Source organism: Chroicocephalus ridibundus, chromosome 4 (genome assembly GCF_963924245.1).
Source record: "Chroicocephalus ridibundus chromosome 4, bChrRid1.1, whole genome shotgun sequence".
Taxonomy (NCBI): domain Eukaryota; kingdom Metazoa; phylum Chordata; class Aves; order Charadriiformes; family Laridae; genus Chroicocephalus; species Chroicocephalus ridibundus.
The window spans coordinates 26,354,699-26,372,093 of NC_086287.1; the positions used below are offsets into that span (position 1 = coordinate 26,354,699).

Sequence of the window (17,395 nt, forward strand, 5' to 3'; positions counted from 1 at the left end):
TTAACCAGACGCTTCTAGTTGTCTTCACGTTTTCTTAAAGTTCCAGTGCAGTTATGAATAATTAAGGGCTAATTTGAAGTAGATAAGCAACGTAAGCATGGTAAAAGAAATTCTAACTAATTTGATGAAAAATATTTCAAACACGTCAAGTTTTTAAAGAAATTCATGTCTCTTTCTTTTACTGAGATTGTATTTCTAGAGATGGATGCTGTCTTCCAGCCTTCTGGTTGCCTAGTGTTCTGGTTATTAATATTTGCTATCAAATATTAATTCGCAGTCTCACAACCTGGAGTTGTCAGCCTTTCTTCTCAAAAATCTAGCGATAAATACAGACTTGCTGAAGAATTTTATTTTGTAACTCCTCTTTCTGCTTTCTTGAGTTCTACTTTTTTTTTCCCATGATTGGTTCCACAGCATTGCTTTTGAATATGGTTTTTCTTAACATGGATGTATTTTGCTTTGTGATGGTTTTATATCTTAATTTTCTTGTTCTGCAACATTGTGATTTCAGATAAGACTTCATCCATGTACAGAAATACTTAATTTCTCCCGTGTAAAGCACATACCTGTCAGTATTTGTTTAATTCATATTAAGACAACATTGAAAATGATTGTTTCTAATCTTTGACATATTTGATTTCCTAGATGAAAATTCAAGAAAACAACAAAAAAATTTTGCATCCTGCAGTTAATTGCTTATAAATTTTTCGTTATATCCTCATCTTTTAAAAATGGATATTTCAGCCTCTAGCTGGAAGGTTCTTGCTCTTCTGTGTCAATTTAGTAATTTCTCACTTTGTGAAAAGAAATTTTTTTTTATATAGGCATTTATATTAACATGGTACATAAAGTTTGTTAATTCATTTTGCATGGACTGCTGAATACTCATCAGATTATTCTTCATTAGCTCAATAGTTTCAAACTATTTAAAACTGGTAAGAGGCCCATGGATGTTGTAGATACTTTGTGGCTTTTCAGGTTTTCCAATTTAGTTTTCAACTTGTATTTTGTTGTTATAAATGAAGTGCACAGCATCACTTAGGTGTTGAGCTTAAAATCTAATGGGCTTATTTTGAATGTAGGTAAAGTGATTGTTTGGAAATGCTGTTAGATCCTTTTGCCATACTTATATTTTCAGCACATACTGACTGTCTGTCAGTCAGTATGCTGTGACCACTAACCCTGAGAGAAAAACGTTGGGGTGGTTTTGGGGGTTTTTTGGTTTGTTTTGGTGTGGGTTTTTTTGTGGGTTTCTTGTTTGGGGGTTTTGGGATGTCTTTGTTTTTGTTTTGTTTTTTTTTTGACCTAATGGAATGAGAAAACCTGGCATTTCTCTTAGCTTATTAAACTAACAGAAAGTGGTTTAAAAGCTCAACTTGTCAGACAAATAACAATAATAATAAAAATAATAATAAAAAGTACCTCAAATTAAAATTTCAAAATGTTTTTTCTACTTTGAGGTTTTAGGGCTATAATATCTATTGTTAAGGAAATGTGTTTGTAGGAGTTTAGAGTCTTCTGCAGTCAGTTATAAACTAGCTCCAACCTTACCTAATGTTGGGAAGATACAGTTTTTAGATGGAGATGATCTTTTATGTCTAAGCTGGAAAAGAATGGAGAAGCTTTTAAGCATACAGTACTGTGGTCTCAACCTTTGAAGGTAAATGCAGATGGAGAGTTCTACTTGACTGCGGTAATCGGTTAACTTAAGAGAATATTTATTATTGTGCTTTTATCATGGATTGTCAGAAAGGGTGTTAGGATGGGGAAAATGGTAATATCATTTCTTGAGAAATCTCATACTAGCTGTCATATTGTGGCGTTGCAGAAGCCTATTGTGTTACAAAAGAATTACCGCTTTTCCTTTTCCATACTTTTTATACTTTTAATGTCATTCTGTCCTTAATGCAAATACTAATTCAAAGAAACAGGTATTATTGATAGTTTGGATATTTTAAATTTTTTTTTCATGAAAGATGAAGGGGCCGAGAATAATGGTGCAATTTTCTGTTGCTTTTCTTTTCCTGCTGTGCAGTTATGAGTTATTAGTGACTTCATTTTTCCTGTAGGCTCTGAAAGTAGAATGAGGAATGTTGGCACACTCAGAAAATTAAGCAGATGAAAAATAAAGGGAAATTATACCCAGTTACATACTCCCTTTTGGTCGTGGTCTTTGTGAGTGAACTTTGGCATGTGGTGGACCAAGTTCAGTGAATAATGAGATAGCATAGAATATAACACTGGAAGCATATATAATGCAATCTTACTACTTTCAGAATACTGATCTAGATCAGAACTGCTATTTAAACTCCCATATGGGTAATGCAGAAATACCGGACCATATGCATATTAAAAATTCTTGTGATTCCTTCAGTTTGAAATAGCTACTAACTCAAGTATATTTGTATGAATTAAATGAAAAAATCAGGCTGCTTATCAGGTATGTTTTTTTTCTCATTTTAAGGTCACCTATCTTAAAAAAACCCACCTATTTTGCTAATAGGTGTATCACCTATACATGTATATGTATACAGCCTCCTGGAGGTTGTAGCAAAGTGTGTGTCTGTCTTTCCTCCCAAGTAGCAAATGAAAGGACAAGAGGAAATGGCCTCAAGTTGTGCCAGGGGAGGTTTAGATTGGATATTAGGAAACATTTCTTCACCAAAATGGTTGTCAAGCATTGGAACAGGCTGCCCAGGGCAGTGGCTGAATCACCATCCCAGGAGGTAATTAAGAAGTGTAGATGTGGTGCTTAGGAATATGGTTTAGTGGTGAACTTGGCAGTGCTGGGTTTATGGTTGGATTCGATGATCATAAGGGTCTTTTCCGATGTAAATGTTTTTCTGATTCCATATGTATCCCATTCACAGAACTTGTATGTTAGAAATTACCTAGCCTCCACAGTGGTGTCTCATGAGAGCAGTGTATGAAGATTTCCAATAAATACAATTTAAACAGTTGCACCTTGTCATTTCAGGGGTCTATAATTAATAAATTTTCGAATTTGTTATTCTTCTTTTTCTTGCCATTCTCAGTGTGCTTGCACATACTGAAATGGGCCTGTTAAAGTGTTTACCCTTTGCTTTACATCCTCCTGATCTCAGCAGCAGACAGGTGTGAACCAATTTCACCTCTTCTCACAAGATAGTTTGGTTATATTAATTACAATGCATAGTTCAATATATAATAAAAATACTGTCCGATTCAGTTTTACATGGGGGCTATATCATCAATATAAAGGAAGAGAATCTGAATTCTAAAAAGATACATAACATTTAATAGTCTTTCTGACCTTGGATAATAACATAAAATGCTTTCCTCAGTGCCAGTCACTGTCTTATGAAATATTCTTTGAATACTTTTCACTTGAGAACAAACCGACTGCCAATACATGTTTCCTTCAGGGATCTCTTTTTTCGTGATGGCAGAGATTAGATGCCTGTAACTGGTTCAGGGCAAAAGATAATAAGGGGAGTATTTGTTGTGGGTTCTCTTCTACTCATGAAAAAGAGATTTATAAGAGAATGTCTGGTTTTGACTCTGAAAACAGGCCCTATGATTGTTGGATTTGGATTTGGTAGCAGTTTCTTCATAACTGATTTACAGGAGAATAAGGAGAATCAAGAGAACTTATGAGTACTGTTAGGAGGTATTGTTTTCCATGGCAAGGCACTCAGTGCATGAGTGAGCATAGTGTGATTGTAAGATAGAAAGATATATTGCTAATGGTGTATGTTATATTATTTATGCAATAATTTCTTTGTTTTGTTTTTCCTCTTTCACTCCAGGATAAACAGATCAGCAGTGAAGAAGATCATTTGAGAAGGATGGATGAGGCGAGACTGCAGTTTAAGGATCAGCTGCGTCATTTAGAAATAGAACAGGAATCCATTCTCACCATGATAGGAAGTGAAATTGATGCTGCTTGTGAAATTTTTTCTCGGGACTCCATGGAGAAATTCAAAGTAATTCTAAGTTTTAAGTATGCTGCAGATTTTGTTATTATTTTAATGAATGTTTCTAGCAGAATTTGTTTGCGTTGTTGTCACTTATCACTCAACTGGTATAGATAATTTATGGACAATAGGATTATTGCTATTTAGCTGGTACAGATGCACATTGCTAGGTATTAGACTGGAACACTATGAAGATCTGCTCATGCATTAATTATTACTGCTCTCTTTTGCCATTTTTTGGGGTGAGAAATGTTCTCCTTTTGTGTGCTTGTGTGAAAGGACCTTACATCAGCCAGAACTTTGAGGCAGGTTTTCCTACGGCACCTTATTGGTGTTGGGAAGTCCCCAAGAAAGGCCTAAAAAGCTTTTAAAATTGGGGAAAAACGAAAGAAAGGTTTTATTAAAAATTCATTTAGATGCTTTGTTTTTTAAGTAGAGAAGTAAATGCTGGACCTGAAAAGAGTTTATAACCTCCTCTTTTGTGGAGCAGGGCCTTGTGTCCAGAAAATTCAGACTCAGAGTTTCAGGAAACTTGTAGCTTGCTGTAACTTTTTTTTCGCTCTTTTACTACTTCTCCTGCAACTCTTGTCTTCCGTTAGCTTTTTGCCTGAGCACTCTTATTTGTTCCCCAGGGACAGAATCCTCTCTTCCTCCCTCCAGATGATTCTACATGACTAATCCTCTTAAATTGACATTGTACACAGCTGAGAATAAAGAACGCAGGCAGTCAGACTTAGCTTGTTGCCATACTCTCTGGCATTATGGGTACTTACATCACAAGTGCTTGACCTGGTGGCTTTTTAGCCTTAGCTTTAACCAGTACACCAAATCATGCTTTTTTGTCTTGCTATTTAAACAGAACAATACTATCTACTCTACAACTCATGGTCATTTGGCTGGGACGGGCTTCTTTTGAAATAGACATTTTTCAGCATTGACACTGAAAATCCAATATATTTTTAATATTTTTTTCTTTGTTTTATTTTCTATTTTAAGTTTATCTCCTCACCTATGGAGAGAAGTCACTTTGTTTCAGCCCTGTAGAATGGTTGTGCCTTTTTCTCCACTTACCTGTGGAGTTGGGATGTTGCAGCACACAAACAGATGAGAATTATAAGAAAAAGTATTTGACAAACAAGGTTTCTCCTCTGTTTGCTTACAGATAAGTCTTTTTTTTTTTTTATTAAGTCTTTGTGATCTGCTATATCTGCCAGATTCTGGATCTTCTAACCATTCCTTCTTGGACTTGCTTCCCACCTCCTGCAGGATTTTGTCTACTGGACAAAGTTTTGCTGATCCCTGTTTTCACAATTCTCCGTATTTATCTCCTTTAACTGTTTATCGCTAGCAAACTTAAAAACAGGTTTGAATCTGAATTTTTGACTAGACAGCTAATGTGAAAATAAATGTTAGACCATTTTGTGGTGCCTGGTCTGAACTTTTTTTAAAAAAGGTAAGAAGTTTCCTTTGTTATATTTTTCCTCTGCCCAGTACTTTAGGTATTACCAAGGTTTCTAAAAGGTTTCAGACAAGTTCTTTAATTCAAGAAGTTGACGCTGCAACTGAGGAGAGCAATGAGGCGTTTAATGGATAAATACTTGTATTCAGAGAACTTAAACACCAGGATTAATCTTCCCTGATGAAAGATGTACTGGATTTTTTATAATCACCGCATACTGATGTTCTAAGCAAAGAATTCCACATGTATTGTTCAGATTTATTTTTCCAATCAATCTTTTGTTATAAGAAATATTATCCTTGCAATAACTACACCGGTCATGCTTAAACTATAAATTGAATAGTGCCTTCTTTGAATGTGGTTGCACACAATGAAGTTTGCTGCCATGGATGTCACAACTTTCAAGTATGCATTGCTTTGTGAAGCCATGGTCAACATGCGTACTAAAGCATTTCTTTTCAGCTGTGTCCTTATCTGGTGATAATTTTCACATAAAACATATGTAGGTACATAATTAGATGGTACTTTTTAGGCATCTTTGGTCTCAGTGTAGTTAGTAAGCCCCATTTAAATACCTCTTAAAGAAATATGCTAGTTACAAAAATTATTGGACCAGGACTATATAAGTACATAACGACTCGCTGAATTGCAAAATGTGGTAAATTAAAAACAAACAAACTAACAAAACCTCCACAAAAGCTTTAAATTACAGAAAGGCACAATGTAGCAATCATGGGATAGGACCACATGAGGTGATGGATGAGCTGAACATAAGGTTAATAGTTTACTTGATTTTTAAATAGATTTCAGTTGTATTAGACTTTTTTTCTTCCCCTTGTGTATCAACTCATAAAGTGGGAGGAAAAAAAAAATCCTTTATCACTACCTTTTTAATAAGTAATATGGAAAAATTGTATAGAAGTACCTTTAAAACAGGTTTAACATAGTTCAACTAGAATGCAGAAAAGACACATTACACTTTCTCATTGTATGAAGTATTAATGAAGCATTACAGCACACGTTTATCTTCTTTTTATCTACTTAGTGAAATTTACAGTTTTCTTTTTATGCCTATCAAATATTCAAAGCAAGTGATTTGTTGTTGTCATGAAAACACTAAGACCATCATCATGAAGCATAATTTAAAGATTTGTGGGTTTGTCCTTTTTTACTTTTCGATAAGAAATTTATCATGTTGCACATAGCATTTCTGTAGATGCACTGATAACAATTCAAAGACCAACAACAATTGGTTCTACTACTTTTCACTTATCTGCTGCTGCTGTTCTGCAAAATGGTGGAAAAAATAGTTGAGTGACTTTGAAGTTGGTCTTTTCATAATAAAGAGTAATTCTAAAGTAGCATCTGATTGTATTATTTGGAAATATGGTATTTTCAAAAAAGGATGTAGAGTTTCAAACTGAGAACATACATCTTGATGCAGAGAGATGTTCTGGGGATGTTCGAAATGCATCATTGTAGTGATTCTTAGGAGAAAACTATACAGATTCAGAGTACAACTTCCTATCATTGGAACTTAGGTTGCATCTTTAAACAAAATTTGTATCAGTGAGTTTGCATGTGACTAATTTATTTACAGGTATGATTTCCAAGCTGGATTTTTAGCAAAGAAATTTGTTTGATGAATTTACAATAAGCAGGAAAGACTTTCTCCTTTCTGTGTGTAATTCCTGGGTTTATGCCTATTTCTTTCTCCCCTGCTATTCCCTAGGCAGTATCACTTACACCAACGGTGCTGAATGATCCTCATCGCTGGTTAGCTGAAACAAAGGTAATAGTGAAACTTCCTGAGATTTTACTGAATAAGCTAATATCCAACATTTATAATCATTCAGTTGAAAGTGTGTTTGAAAAGACACTTAAGAAGAAAAGGAAAAATACGGAAGCGTTCCTTTGGCTAATTCTGATATTCCCAGACTGTTATTTCAACTGATGGAATAATTTTCCAGATTTTGTTATTAACAAGAAATAGCTGTCTCTGTAAAAAAAAAAAAAAAAAAAAAAAAAAAAAAAAAAAAAGCAATGCTGATGCTGTTTTTACAAAAAATGCATTGGTGTATGATGGCCTTTAGATCTGGTTCGATTCTTTTCAGACAAGAAAAATGTGAGAATGTAGTCAGCAGCTTAAGTTTCGCTTACAGCGTTATCACAAGGCAAGAAATGACTTTAAACAAGGCTGTTATTTATTAAATCTAAAGGATATTAGATTGGATTCTTGGGAAACAAACTATTTTCTTTCCCCCTTTGAAGCTTTTGAATCCTATAATGTGGGTGTACACATGCTTGAAACTTCTTCAAAGTGATGACTGGTAACTTATAACTCTTAACTTTCATTTTGCAGCTTTCCTCCTGCTCCCCCAACTCACACACATAAACACATTTCTTATCCAATATCTCTTTAAAGGATCTGTAGATCCAGTAAAGAAACTGTAGAAGACGTGTTTAGGGTTTTTTTGCTTGATGTAAAAAGGTCAAAGCCACAGGGAAATTGACTTAAGGAAAAATTGCAACTGTTTGCATGTAAGATAATTTAAGGTTTTTGATGATATATGGTGTATGAAAGACTTGTAGACCAAGAAAGACTGCCACTATAGATAGCAGAGATAAGATCAGAATCATAGAATCACAGAATACCAGAACCAAAGGAGAAATGTTACGCAGGAAGTATTTTCTTCATTTTAAAAAAGTGACACTGCCATATTATTAAAAAGACCTTTCAAAGGGCACCTAATAATCATATGCATACATTTCTCACCTAAGCTTGCTTAGCTAACATAGGGAAGTCTGGAATGAATGACTACTAATGTCCCCTTTTTCATTTGTTTTAAATAGGCAGTGTGAAAGTATTCTCTTTTACCACTTCTAGATTTAGTATATTGACAATGACTGACTTATCTATGAGTTCTCTTTTCTTTTTCCACTGTATGAACCTTAAGTATTAACTTTGCTATCCAGAAATGATTGATGTCACTTTTTTAGAATGGGTAAATGCTTTAAATTCTGCCAACGTAGAATAGAGAGAGAAAGGTATTCTGAAAGGAAGGAGTATCTCTTGGTGTCTATGTACACTAATTTAATGTGAATTTCCATACCTACCCTCACAAATTCATGCTCCTGCTTTAAAAAAAAAATCAAAAAATCTGTGTATTGCTTCTTCATGTACAATTATCAGCTAACATATATCTCTTTTGAGGCTCTCTGAAGGTCAACATATGTCCTCTTAATATATCTGAATGTCCCCTTTTATTATTATTATTCATTATTCGGTACAAATGAGTAATCTGTGACTCCAAAGATAATTTGATCAGTTAACATTTATGTTCTCTTATGTTCGTTAGAATTCTTTACTTTTTATTGTCCCTTTTTTTTTTAACATAGACTAAGCTTCAGTGGCTGTGCGAGGAGGTCAAGGAAAGAGAAAGTAAGGAAAAAAAGTTGCGATGCTACTTACTGCAGAGCCGAGAACAGCTCAAGCACTTTACACAGATGAAGGAGGCTGAACATCAGTCTCTCTATAAACAGATAAAAAAGCAAGAAAAGCTTTTGGAAGAAGTTCACAGAGAAAAAAGAGGTATGTTGCTGGTTCCATTTCTATTAATAAAAGGGAGAAAGAATTTTAAAATTCTACTAATTAAAATTCATTCAGATGTATTTTATCAACTAGTTATTACAAACACTAATTTGGTAACATGCTAGTGATAATCAAGAAAAAAATTAGATATTTTTGTTTTCCCTTGCTTACAAAAATGGCAAATGTAATCAACTATGTTTCAACCCAGTACAATGGCTGGATAACATGTGAGTTTGCAACATGGGCAGTGGATATAGAAGTTATTTTTCAATTATACCATCTGAGGCATTCCATGACCTGGGTGAAGAGGAATTATATGAGAGTCTGAGGCAGCATTGGTAATGCTGCTTTTATCTGTCAAAAAGGAAGAACCCAAAGCAGTTCCAAGTCCTGTGCAGTAACTCTCTTTGCTTAAGTTGTACGTACAAAGAACTTTGGTAAATTTTCTTCTCATCTCTTCTGTATTGCAAAATGGAGTAAGACAAGCGTTGATTCTAATTACAATGAATGACATCATATATGGAATACTACATAAACACAGTTTTCTCCCTTGATTGGCATGTAATTCTTACCCTGGAGTGTTGCATGCCAGGCTTGGTGCTAGCATCCATGCCATCCATGCTTGTCATGAAAGGGAACGACTAATCAGATTTTACTGAGTGCTGTAAGGTTCTGGGAGGGATGGACCTCACTGTCCCCAGCCAAGAGCCATTTTTTACTCTCAGCTCAGGTACTTATAGTTTAGTATTTTATAGTTTCTTGAAGGCTGACTTTGAGCAGATTGCTTTTAGAAGTAGAGAAACACGCTTTCATCATGAACTTGTTATTGTAGGAATATTCAGGAAGATCTGTCTTTTGTCATTATGCTTTTCATCTGTGTACAAGCTCATTTATACTGTGTTATTTGTAGCTTAAACACATTATTTCAATGAAGAGTATTTTTATAATAAAACCAGAGCATTATAACAAATTTGGAACATAAACAATTTACAGTGCATCTTTATTTTCATCCTTAAAACCAGATTTTTTTCTGCCATCAGAAATCAATACTTCGGTTGTTATAAACAATGTGAGAGTGGATCCTTGTTAAATCCAAACTTAGCTGAAGTGTAAAATTTTGAAGTGTAGGCTTGGTCTCTGGGTCAGGAAAAAATCCATGCATATTGTTGATTTGAGTCAAGTCACTAACTCTTACTGTCAGTTAATAATTTATTTGTAAAGTTTTATCTTCAGAGATGTATCTTACTGTCATTACTACTTTTGGAAGACAACTCTGCACCTTCACCTTTCTGAAGAAAGTGCAAGTCACTAAATTTCCAAGTGGAGATTTTTATTAAGTGCTTGGAAAATTACTTAGAAATTGTGTGCTGTATACTGATCCACACATGAATAATCTGAGCAAAACCAGAATTAACAGTTATCAACGCATGCCTTTGACATGGTCCCCCACAACATCCTTCTCTCAAAATTGGAGAGATATGGATTTAATGGGTGGACTATTTGGTGGATGAGGAATTGGTTGGGTGGTCACATCCAGAGGGTAGTGGTCAATTGCTCAATGTCCCTATGGAGATCAGTGATGAGTGGTGTCCTTCAAGGGACAGTTCTCAGTTCTGGGACCAGTGCTGTTTAATATCTTCATCAATGTCACAGACAGTGGGATCAAGTGCACCCTCGGCAAGTCTGCAGATGACACCCAGGGAAGTGGTGCAGTTGACACACCTGAGGGATGGGATGCCATTCAGAGGGACCCAGACAAGATGGAGAAGTGGGCCTATGCGAACCCTATGAGGTTCAACAAGGCCAAGTGCAAGGTCTTGCACCTGGGTTAGGGCAATCGTTGGTATCAATGCAGGCTGGGGGGTGAAGAGATTGAGAACAGCCCTGTTGATAAGGATTTAGGGGTACTGGTGGATGAAAAGCTGAATGTGAGCTGACAGTGTGTGCTCACAGCCCAGAAGGCCAACCATATCCTAGGCTGTATCAAAAGAAGCATGGCCAGTACCTTGAAGGAGGCGATTCTGCCCATCTACTCTGCTCTGGTGAGACACCACCTGGAGTACTGTGTCCAGGTCTGGAGCCCTCAGCACAGGAAAGACATGGACTTGTTGGACTGGGTCCAGAGGAGGGCCACAAACATGATTGGAGGGATGGAGCACCTCTCCTATGAGGACAGGCTGAGGGAGTTGGAGTTGTTTAGTTTGGCGAAGAGAAGGCTCTGGGGAGACCTTATTGTGGCCTTTCAGTACTTAAAGGGGGCTTATAAAAAAGATGAGGACAGCCTTTTAGCAGGACCTGTTGCAATAGACTAGATATAAGAATGACATTTTTTTTACGATGAGGGTGGTTGCCCAGAGAGGTGGTAGATGCCCCATCACGTCAGGTTGGATGAGGCTCTGAGCAGCCTGATCTAGTTGAAGATGTCCCTGCTGATTGCAGGGGGTTGGACTAGATGACCTTTAAATGTCTCTTCGAACCCAAAACTGTTCTATGATATTTCTGTAACAGTAGTATTTGGTGATAACTTTCTGTCTCTAGGTATCGTCTTAAAGCATAATGGTAGACTAAAAAGCATAATGTAGCTATTAAGGTTTCCATAACCAAAGCAACTGGAGCCAGAAGTTTATATATGAGAAGAGGAAATATTGTAGGTGGTTAATTCTTAGTGTTAAGGCTTAACACTATCTCAAGAATTACACTGGAGAAGTAATATTATCAAAATATCCAGTGCATGCACACGTGTATACTTGCTCACAGCGTTGCTCAAAGACACTGTCCCAGCAGAAGAGCAAGTTGCTGAATGCATCAGGAAAATGCGGATATCTGGGAATCTTACGGGTAGAGCTAGAAGGAATGTGATCAAAGGGTTGTGATTCAATGCATGAAAATGATCACTGAGAAAAGAGACTAATTGACAGAGGGTCCAGGGATCAGAATTTCCATACTGAAATAGTTTCTTTGGTTCCACCTCTTTATTTTAAAATGTTTTTGGAGGATCTAATGCAAGGCTACATCGTGAGGAGACATATAAATGGATGATGCTAACCTGACCTGTGGAGGAGAATAAAGTACTTCTACTGAAAGTTTACATGTAGGTAAACCGTGAGAAGTATTAACATGCCTTGTGGATTGATATAGTCTACCAGTAGGGCTGACTTGTCATCTGGTTTGCATCTTTTTATGTGATATGTTTGACTACTATTTGCATACCTCACTGTGTTTTGGTACAATCTTTCATTGTATTCTATTACTTCGGTTTTTGAAGGAAGGTGTCACCTCTCAGGTTTTCTTTTCTTGTGTTTTCTTTAAAAACTTTGTTCTGGCCTTTGTTCAGGACTCAGTACTGATAACGATGGGCTAATTTTTTTGTCAGACAGAATAAGTACTCTCTCTAATCATTTTGTTAGTAGTAACTTTGTATTTAGATTGATGTAGACTTAGATTAGACGAGAGTAAACTTTTAACTAAGTGTAGTTATAGCTTCTGGTAGCTGCCTTAATTATTATTGAAAATGTTTTGTGAAATATTGTAACAAAAAAAAAACAATAGCAAAGCAACAATAGCAATAACAAATAAAAGCATTATTATAAATATTTTATAGAACAATGCCGGTTATTTGCTTTACAAGAATAGTAAGATCCTGTCAAGATTTCTTCCTCGACTTAAAAAGAACTTTGAGAGATCAAAGCATGTTCTCTTTCAAGCTTGAACGTTTTTATTGTTATTCTTCATTTGTTTAAAATGATAGTGCCAAGACCCTGATATAGTATTAATAGTGTTTTAGTGTTCTTATATTTGAATAATTATCTACTAAGATTATCTCCCTGAGGCCTTATTTGCCTTTTTTAATTTAAGTGCATAGAATATAAAGCAAACCTTACTTAGTTTTTAATTCTTTTGTACCTGACTTGGCTTAGGCTTTGTAAAAAAATTCACAGCCTGCATTTAAATTTCAAGCTATAGGCAAATTTATCATGGGAAATTATTAAACTGAAAAGAGAACTGAAAAGAGTGGAAAAAGTAATGCTATTCACTGGGCACAAAAAATAGTACGTAATCTCATACCTTCTATTTATAAGGTCCATTCTATTGTTCCCTACAAATATACTCAGTTCCATTTGTTACTTGACATATTGCAATTTCTGTAATTCTAAGTAAATTATATTATCTTCTGTCTACTTCTAGAGGCAGATGCTGGTTAAAAGTAGGTATGAAAAAGGAAATAACAATTACATAGTTAAAGTTTTCTATGTAACACGAAACAGTAAACATGCTTTAAAATTCCACCAAATGCAGGATGAGAAATAGGACTTACAATAAGATGACAGGATGCCAACAATGCAGGCCAGTGTTAGGTATAAAGCCTGGGGTCAGGATACATGTGCATGCTGAGGATCCAGAGCCACATAGGTATGAAGATAGCAGAAGGTGAAGATAGGTAACTCTGGTGGATTTTCCCAAAACATCCTCCTTGCTGTCTTCATTTAAAAGTATTCATAAAAGATTAATTATTTTTTTTTTAAATTTCTGATTTAAACAAAGGGAATGGAGTTTACTGAGATATAATTTGAAACCTGGTAATGTGAAGTGGAGGTGGGTTTTTTGTGTGGGTTTTTCTTTTTTGTTGAGTTGTTGAGGTTTTTTTCCTTGATTTTTTTTTTTCTTTTTTTTGGACACTGCCACAAAAACAGTGTTGGAAGAGGAAAGTAGGTACCTCCATTTGCAAAGTCAATTAATTATGTACACAATTAAGTATAGTCTTAATTAAGTATAGTCTTCGTGTGTGCAAATTTATGATTCACTTTATTACGTTCTTATTTGATTAGATCTGATAGTCATCAGGCTTTGTGGATTCAGATGAAGTTATCTTGATTTGGCCCAGTACCAGTGTATTTATTTAGCTCTGGCTGCTGTGGCGTCATAGGCCTTCCAGCAGTAGGTCCTCTGCTCTTAATAGTATTCAAAACTTTAGAACGAACATTTGCTGAATGAATAATTAGAGACAGGGAAATAAAATACAACTGAGATTTACCACAGGTAATCTGAGCCCAACTTCCTGGTATTTCATTCATTTGATAAGATAGCTGCTAGTTACCAAATAACTGATTGATGTAACAGAAGACATAGTATGGCTGTCGTGTGTATAGCATTCAACATGGGACTATGTAGGAAATGACTAATGTAAATGTGATGATTAAATATAATTACAAATTAGAGTAAGGAATGTGCTACTCTGAGTGACAAAGGGATAGTTATTGAAAGGGATAGTTAGTACTGTTTCATAGATGTTGGTCTGTAGACTCACTCTGCTTCATCATCAACTTTTTATGCCAATTTTGAGTTTGAAGCCAAAATCAGAAATTCATTGTAATGTTCACAAACATTTAACAAAATTTTGAGATCTTTTTAGTAGTACACTAAGAAATAGGCAGGTTGACTTGGTATTCAATACCATTTTCTTGTGCCACTGAATTAAATGACAGTGTATGCAAGAATAATGGATTTACAATCTCGGTGTGAATTTAATTGGCTTGTTTCACAGTCATGTCAACGTAGATTGTTCTTCTTAATTTGAAAACTATGGCCTTCATTACACCAAGTCAGTTATTTTTTGTATGTTGGGAGAAGGTAGAGGAATAATAGAATGCATGTCTGTTACTGTGAGTTCTGAGTACTATTCAGTACTGAGTTCATGAAGTGATACATTTGAATGTTTATAAAGGGTTTCTTATTTAAAAAGAAAAAAGTTGCAAGACAAAATATGGCTATTTTCATTTCTTGGACATATATTCTTACATACTGAATGAAAAGTCCAGGTTTAATTATGATGCAACTAGTACAATGTAAACATGTAGATAGTTTAATGTATAAATGACTTGAACATGAAAATTGGAAAAGCTACTTTCCCAAAGGAAAAACGAAAACATGGCTAATAGCATAAAAAAGGTGTTAAGCTGAAAGGAGAATGCAATGTATCAAAATCATAGAAAATTTAAATTAAGGAGAGAGAATGGTGGTTGGCTTTTGTTACTCAAACATAAAAAATGGAAGATGTACTTACAGAATACTAAGACACATTTCACTAAGAAATCATGAGCAAAACCCAGGTGCATCAATAAAGCAAATGAAGGCAGAATGGATTTACTCTAGATGATAAAAAGGCCCTTCACTCTTTTCTTCTTTTTTTTATTTTTTTTTTATTCCAAAGCATACTTGGCAGTATTGCTTAATAAAATGGATTTTCAGTCAAATTTGGTGCAAATGGATGAAAACATTTTCTGCTGTATTTGGAATGATACAGATTTTAGACAGAACACTTTATCAGAAAGACTGATTCTAGGAATAGCCATGGATATGTCTGACTGTTCCCACCAACACAAGCCACTTGTCTGCGAACGTAATATAGTCTAAAAATACTCCATTAATTAAGTTTGTGTAAATCAGAAATTATAAAAACAAGGCAGACAAATTGTATTCTCAAAAAGTTAGTTTTTTGATGGATCTGAAATAGTTTATTCATGATTTTGGCGAGGAAAGAATAAAAATATAAATTTATCGTAGACATACTGAAAGTAGGTGAGATGAATACTTAAACTGCTATGTTGACAAGCATGTTTCATGAATTTTTATAAGCTTAAATAAGTCTAATAAAACTCTTAACTACGTAGTTTTTTGTCTTTTCCCTTCTTCACTGAAGCATTTTTAAATATCTAGGATATTGTAGGCTTTTGGAAGAAAAAAAAGTGTTAACACTATGACAGTTCTCTCGGTGGTGGTAAACTGGCTGTCTATGTGGTATAGTCCTGACAAATACAAGTAAGCTATCATAGAGATTCATGAATGAGAGAACAACAAAGGAAGGAAAATACAGTAATGTGGTATAGAATTTCAGGGTTTTTTACAGAGTAGCAAAAGTTTCATAGCTCTCTGGTGATGCATCAGGATTGGCTGCAGTTGTCTTCCCTTCTTGGTAAGCGTACCACCCTGGAGAGTTGAGAAATTCAGGAATATTTATAAATACTGAAGAACTGAAGAGGAAGTGGGTTCTGATTTCCGGTTTGCAGATTTGTACTTTGGATACAGTTCACTACTTAACAACTGACTCCTCTAGTATGCCACCCAATGGTATGTTTCAATAAGTAACAACTTAAATAAAAATTAAAAATTTCTTAGATTTCTCCTCTTTAAGTGATTTTGATCTCATAATCAAATTGATTTTAATAGCATTGCACCAAGTATTCAGTATTTTAACAAATTGGACAAAGACGTGAAGAAATAAAAAGTATAAATTCCAGTTTCTTAACTAAGTTTCATTTGCATTCTGCAATCACTGAGCATGCCGAGGTGTTCTTACAGATCTGTTTCAAAATTAGTTCAGATCACAAGGGTATTATTATTATTACAGAGAAATGTTTGAAGGTAGGAAAAGTACCGTGTTCCTGGCACAAATTTCTTTCACTTATCGAATTTTATATGGTCTAGACAGATTGGGTAGTCTGAAGAACTTATCGTACAAATCAATGAAAGTCTGTATTCGATCCTGGGAGCACGCTTTAGTCTTACAGACTTAGATTTGCTTTAATTGCTGGTTGGTTTAGTCAAAAAGTATCATCTCTGTCTCTTCATCGTGAGAAGAACATCAGCATTTTTTTAAAACATAGTCAACATGCTTGCTACAATTTTATTTTTATTGTCCACAAGGAAAAAATTTCCATTCATACACAAACTCATTAAATCTTTTACCATGTCTACTCCTTCTAAATTTTGTAATCAAACTATCTCATGTATAACTAATAGAATTTATTTTCTCTTTGATGTATATCTAAATTCTTAATTTCTCATCACAAATGTTTTTAGACTTTTATTTTGCCAGCCAGAAGGGTAGTCTCAACTGCTTGGGAGCTATTATCTTGGAATGTATCATGTTTATTTCAAAAATATATATTAACTGGGTGAATAGCACTGACTGTTGAGCTCAGACCCTGGCCTTCTTTACCTGTGTGTGTTCCTTTCTTGATCTTTCTATCTCTGTATTTGTGGGATTTCGCTAGCTTTGGCCATATTTGTCAGTGTGCCAGAATACTTATAATCTTGAATTTCATTCTGAAGACAGCTATTCCTGTGTGTATATAGTGCAGTTAGAGTAGCTGGTCAGAAGAAAAAAGCGACATTAAGCTGTAGCAATCTTTTTTTTGTTATTGCTTAAATACCTATAAAATATTACAGATATTGTAGTTTTTGTCATAATTTTTCATTGAAGATATTAAGAATATGTGGTTTTAGGTAACAGATACTAAATCCATTAACATTTACCTTCTAAACAAAAGTATATATTTTTCTCTTAGATTAAGGCTCATTTATATTCTGGGAGTGAGTACAGAGAAGAAA

General features: G+C 34.9%; 1 protein-coding gene across 1 annotated transcript in view; it reads left to right on the forward strand.

Moving 5' to 3' along the window:
* CEP128 (centrosomal protein 128) overlaps positions 1-17,395 on the forward strand; it is a 133,045-nt gene that overhangs the window by 57,213 nt on the left and 58,437 nt on the right. Inside the window, exons 16-18 of the mRNA XM_063334037.1 lie at positions 3,789-3,965; positions 7,148-7,207; positions 8,815-9,007. Coding sequence (XP_063190107.1) covers positions 3,789-3,965; positions 7,148-7,207; positions 8,815-9,007 — 430 coding nt within the window. The remainder of the gene's footprint in view (positions 1-3,788; positions 3,966-7,147; positions 7,208-8,814; positions 9,008-17,395) is intronic.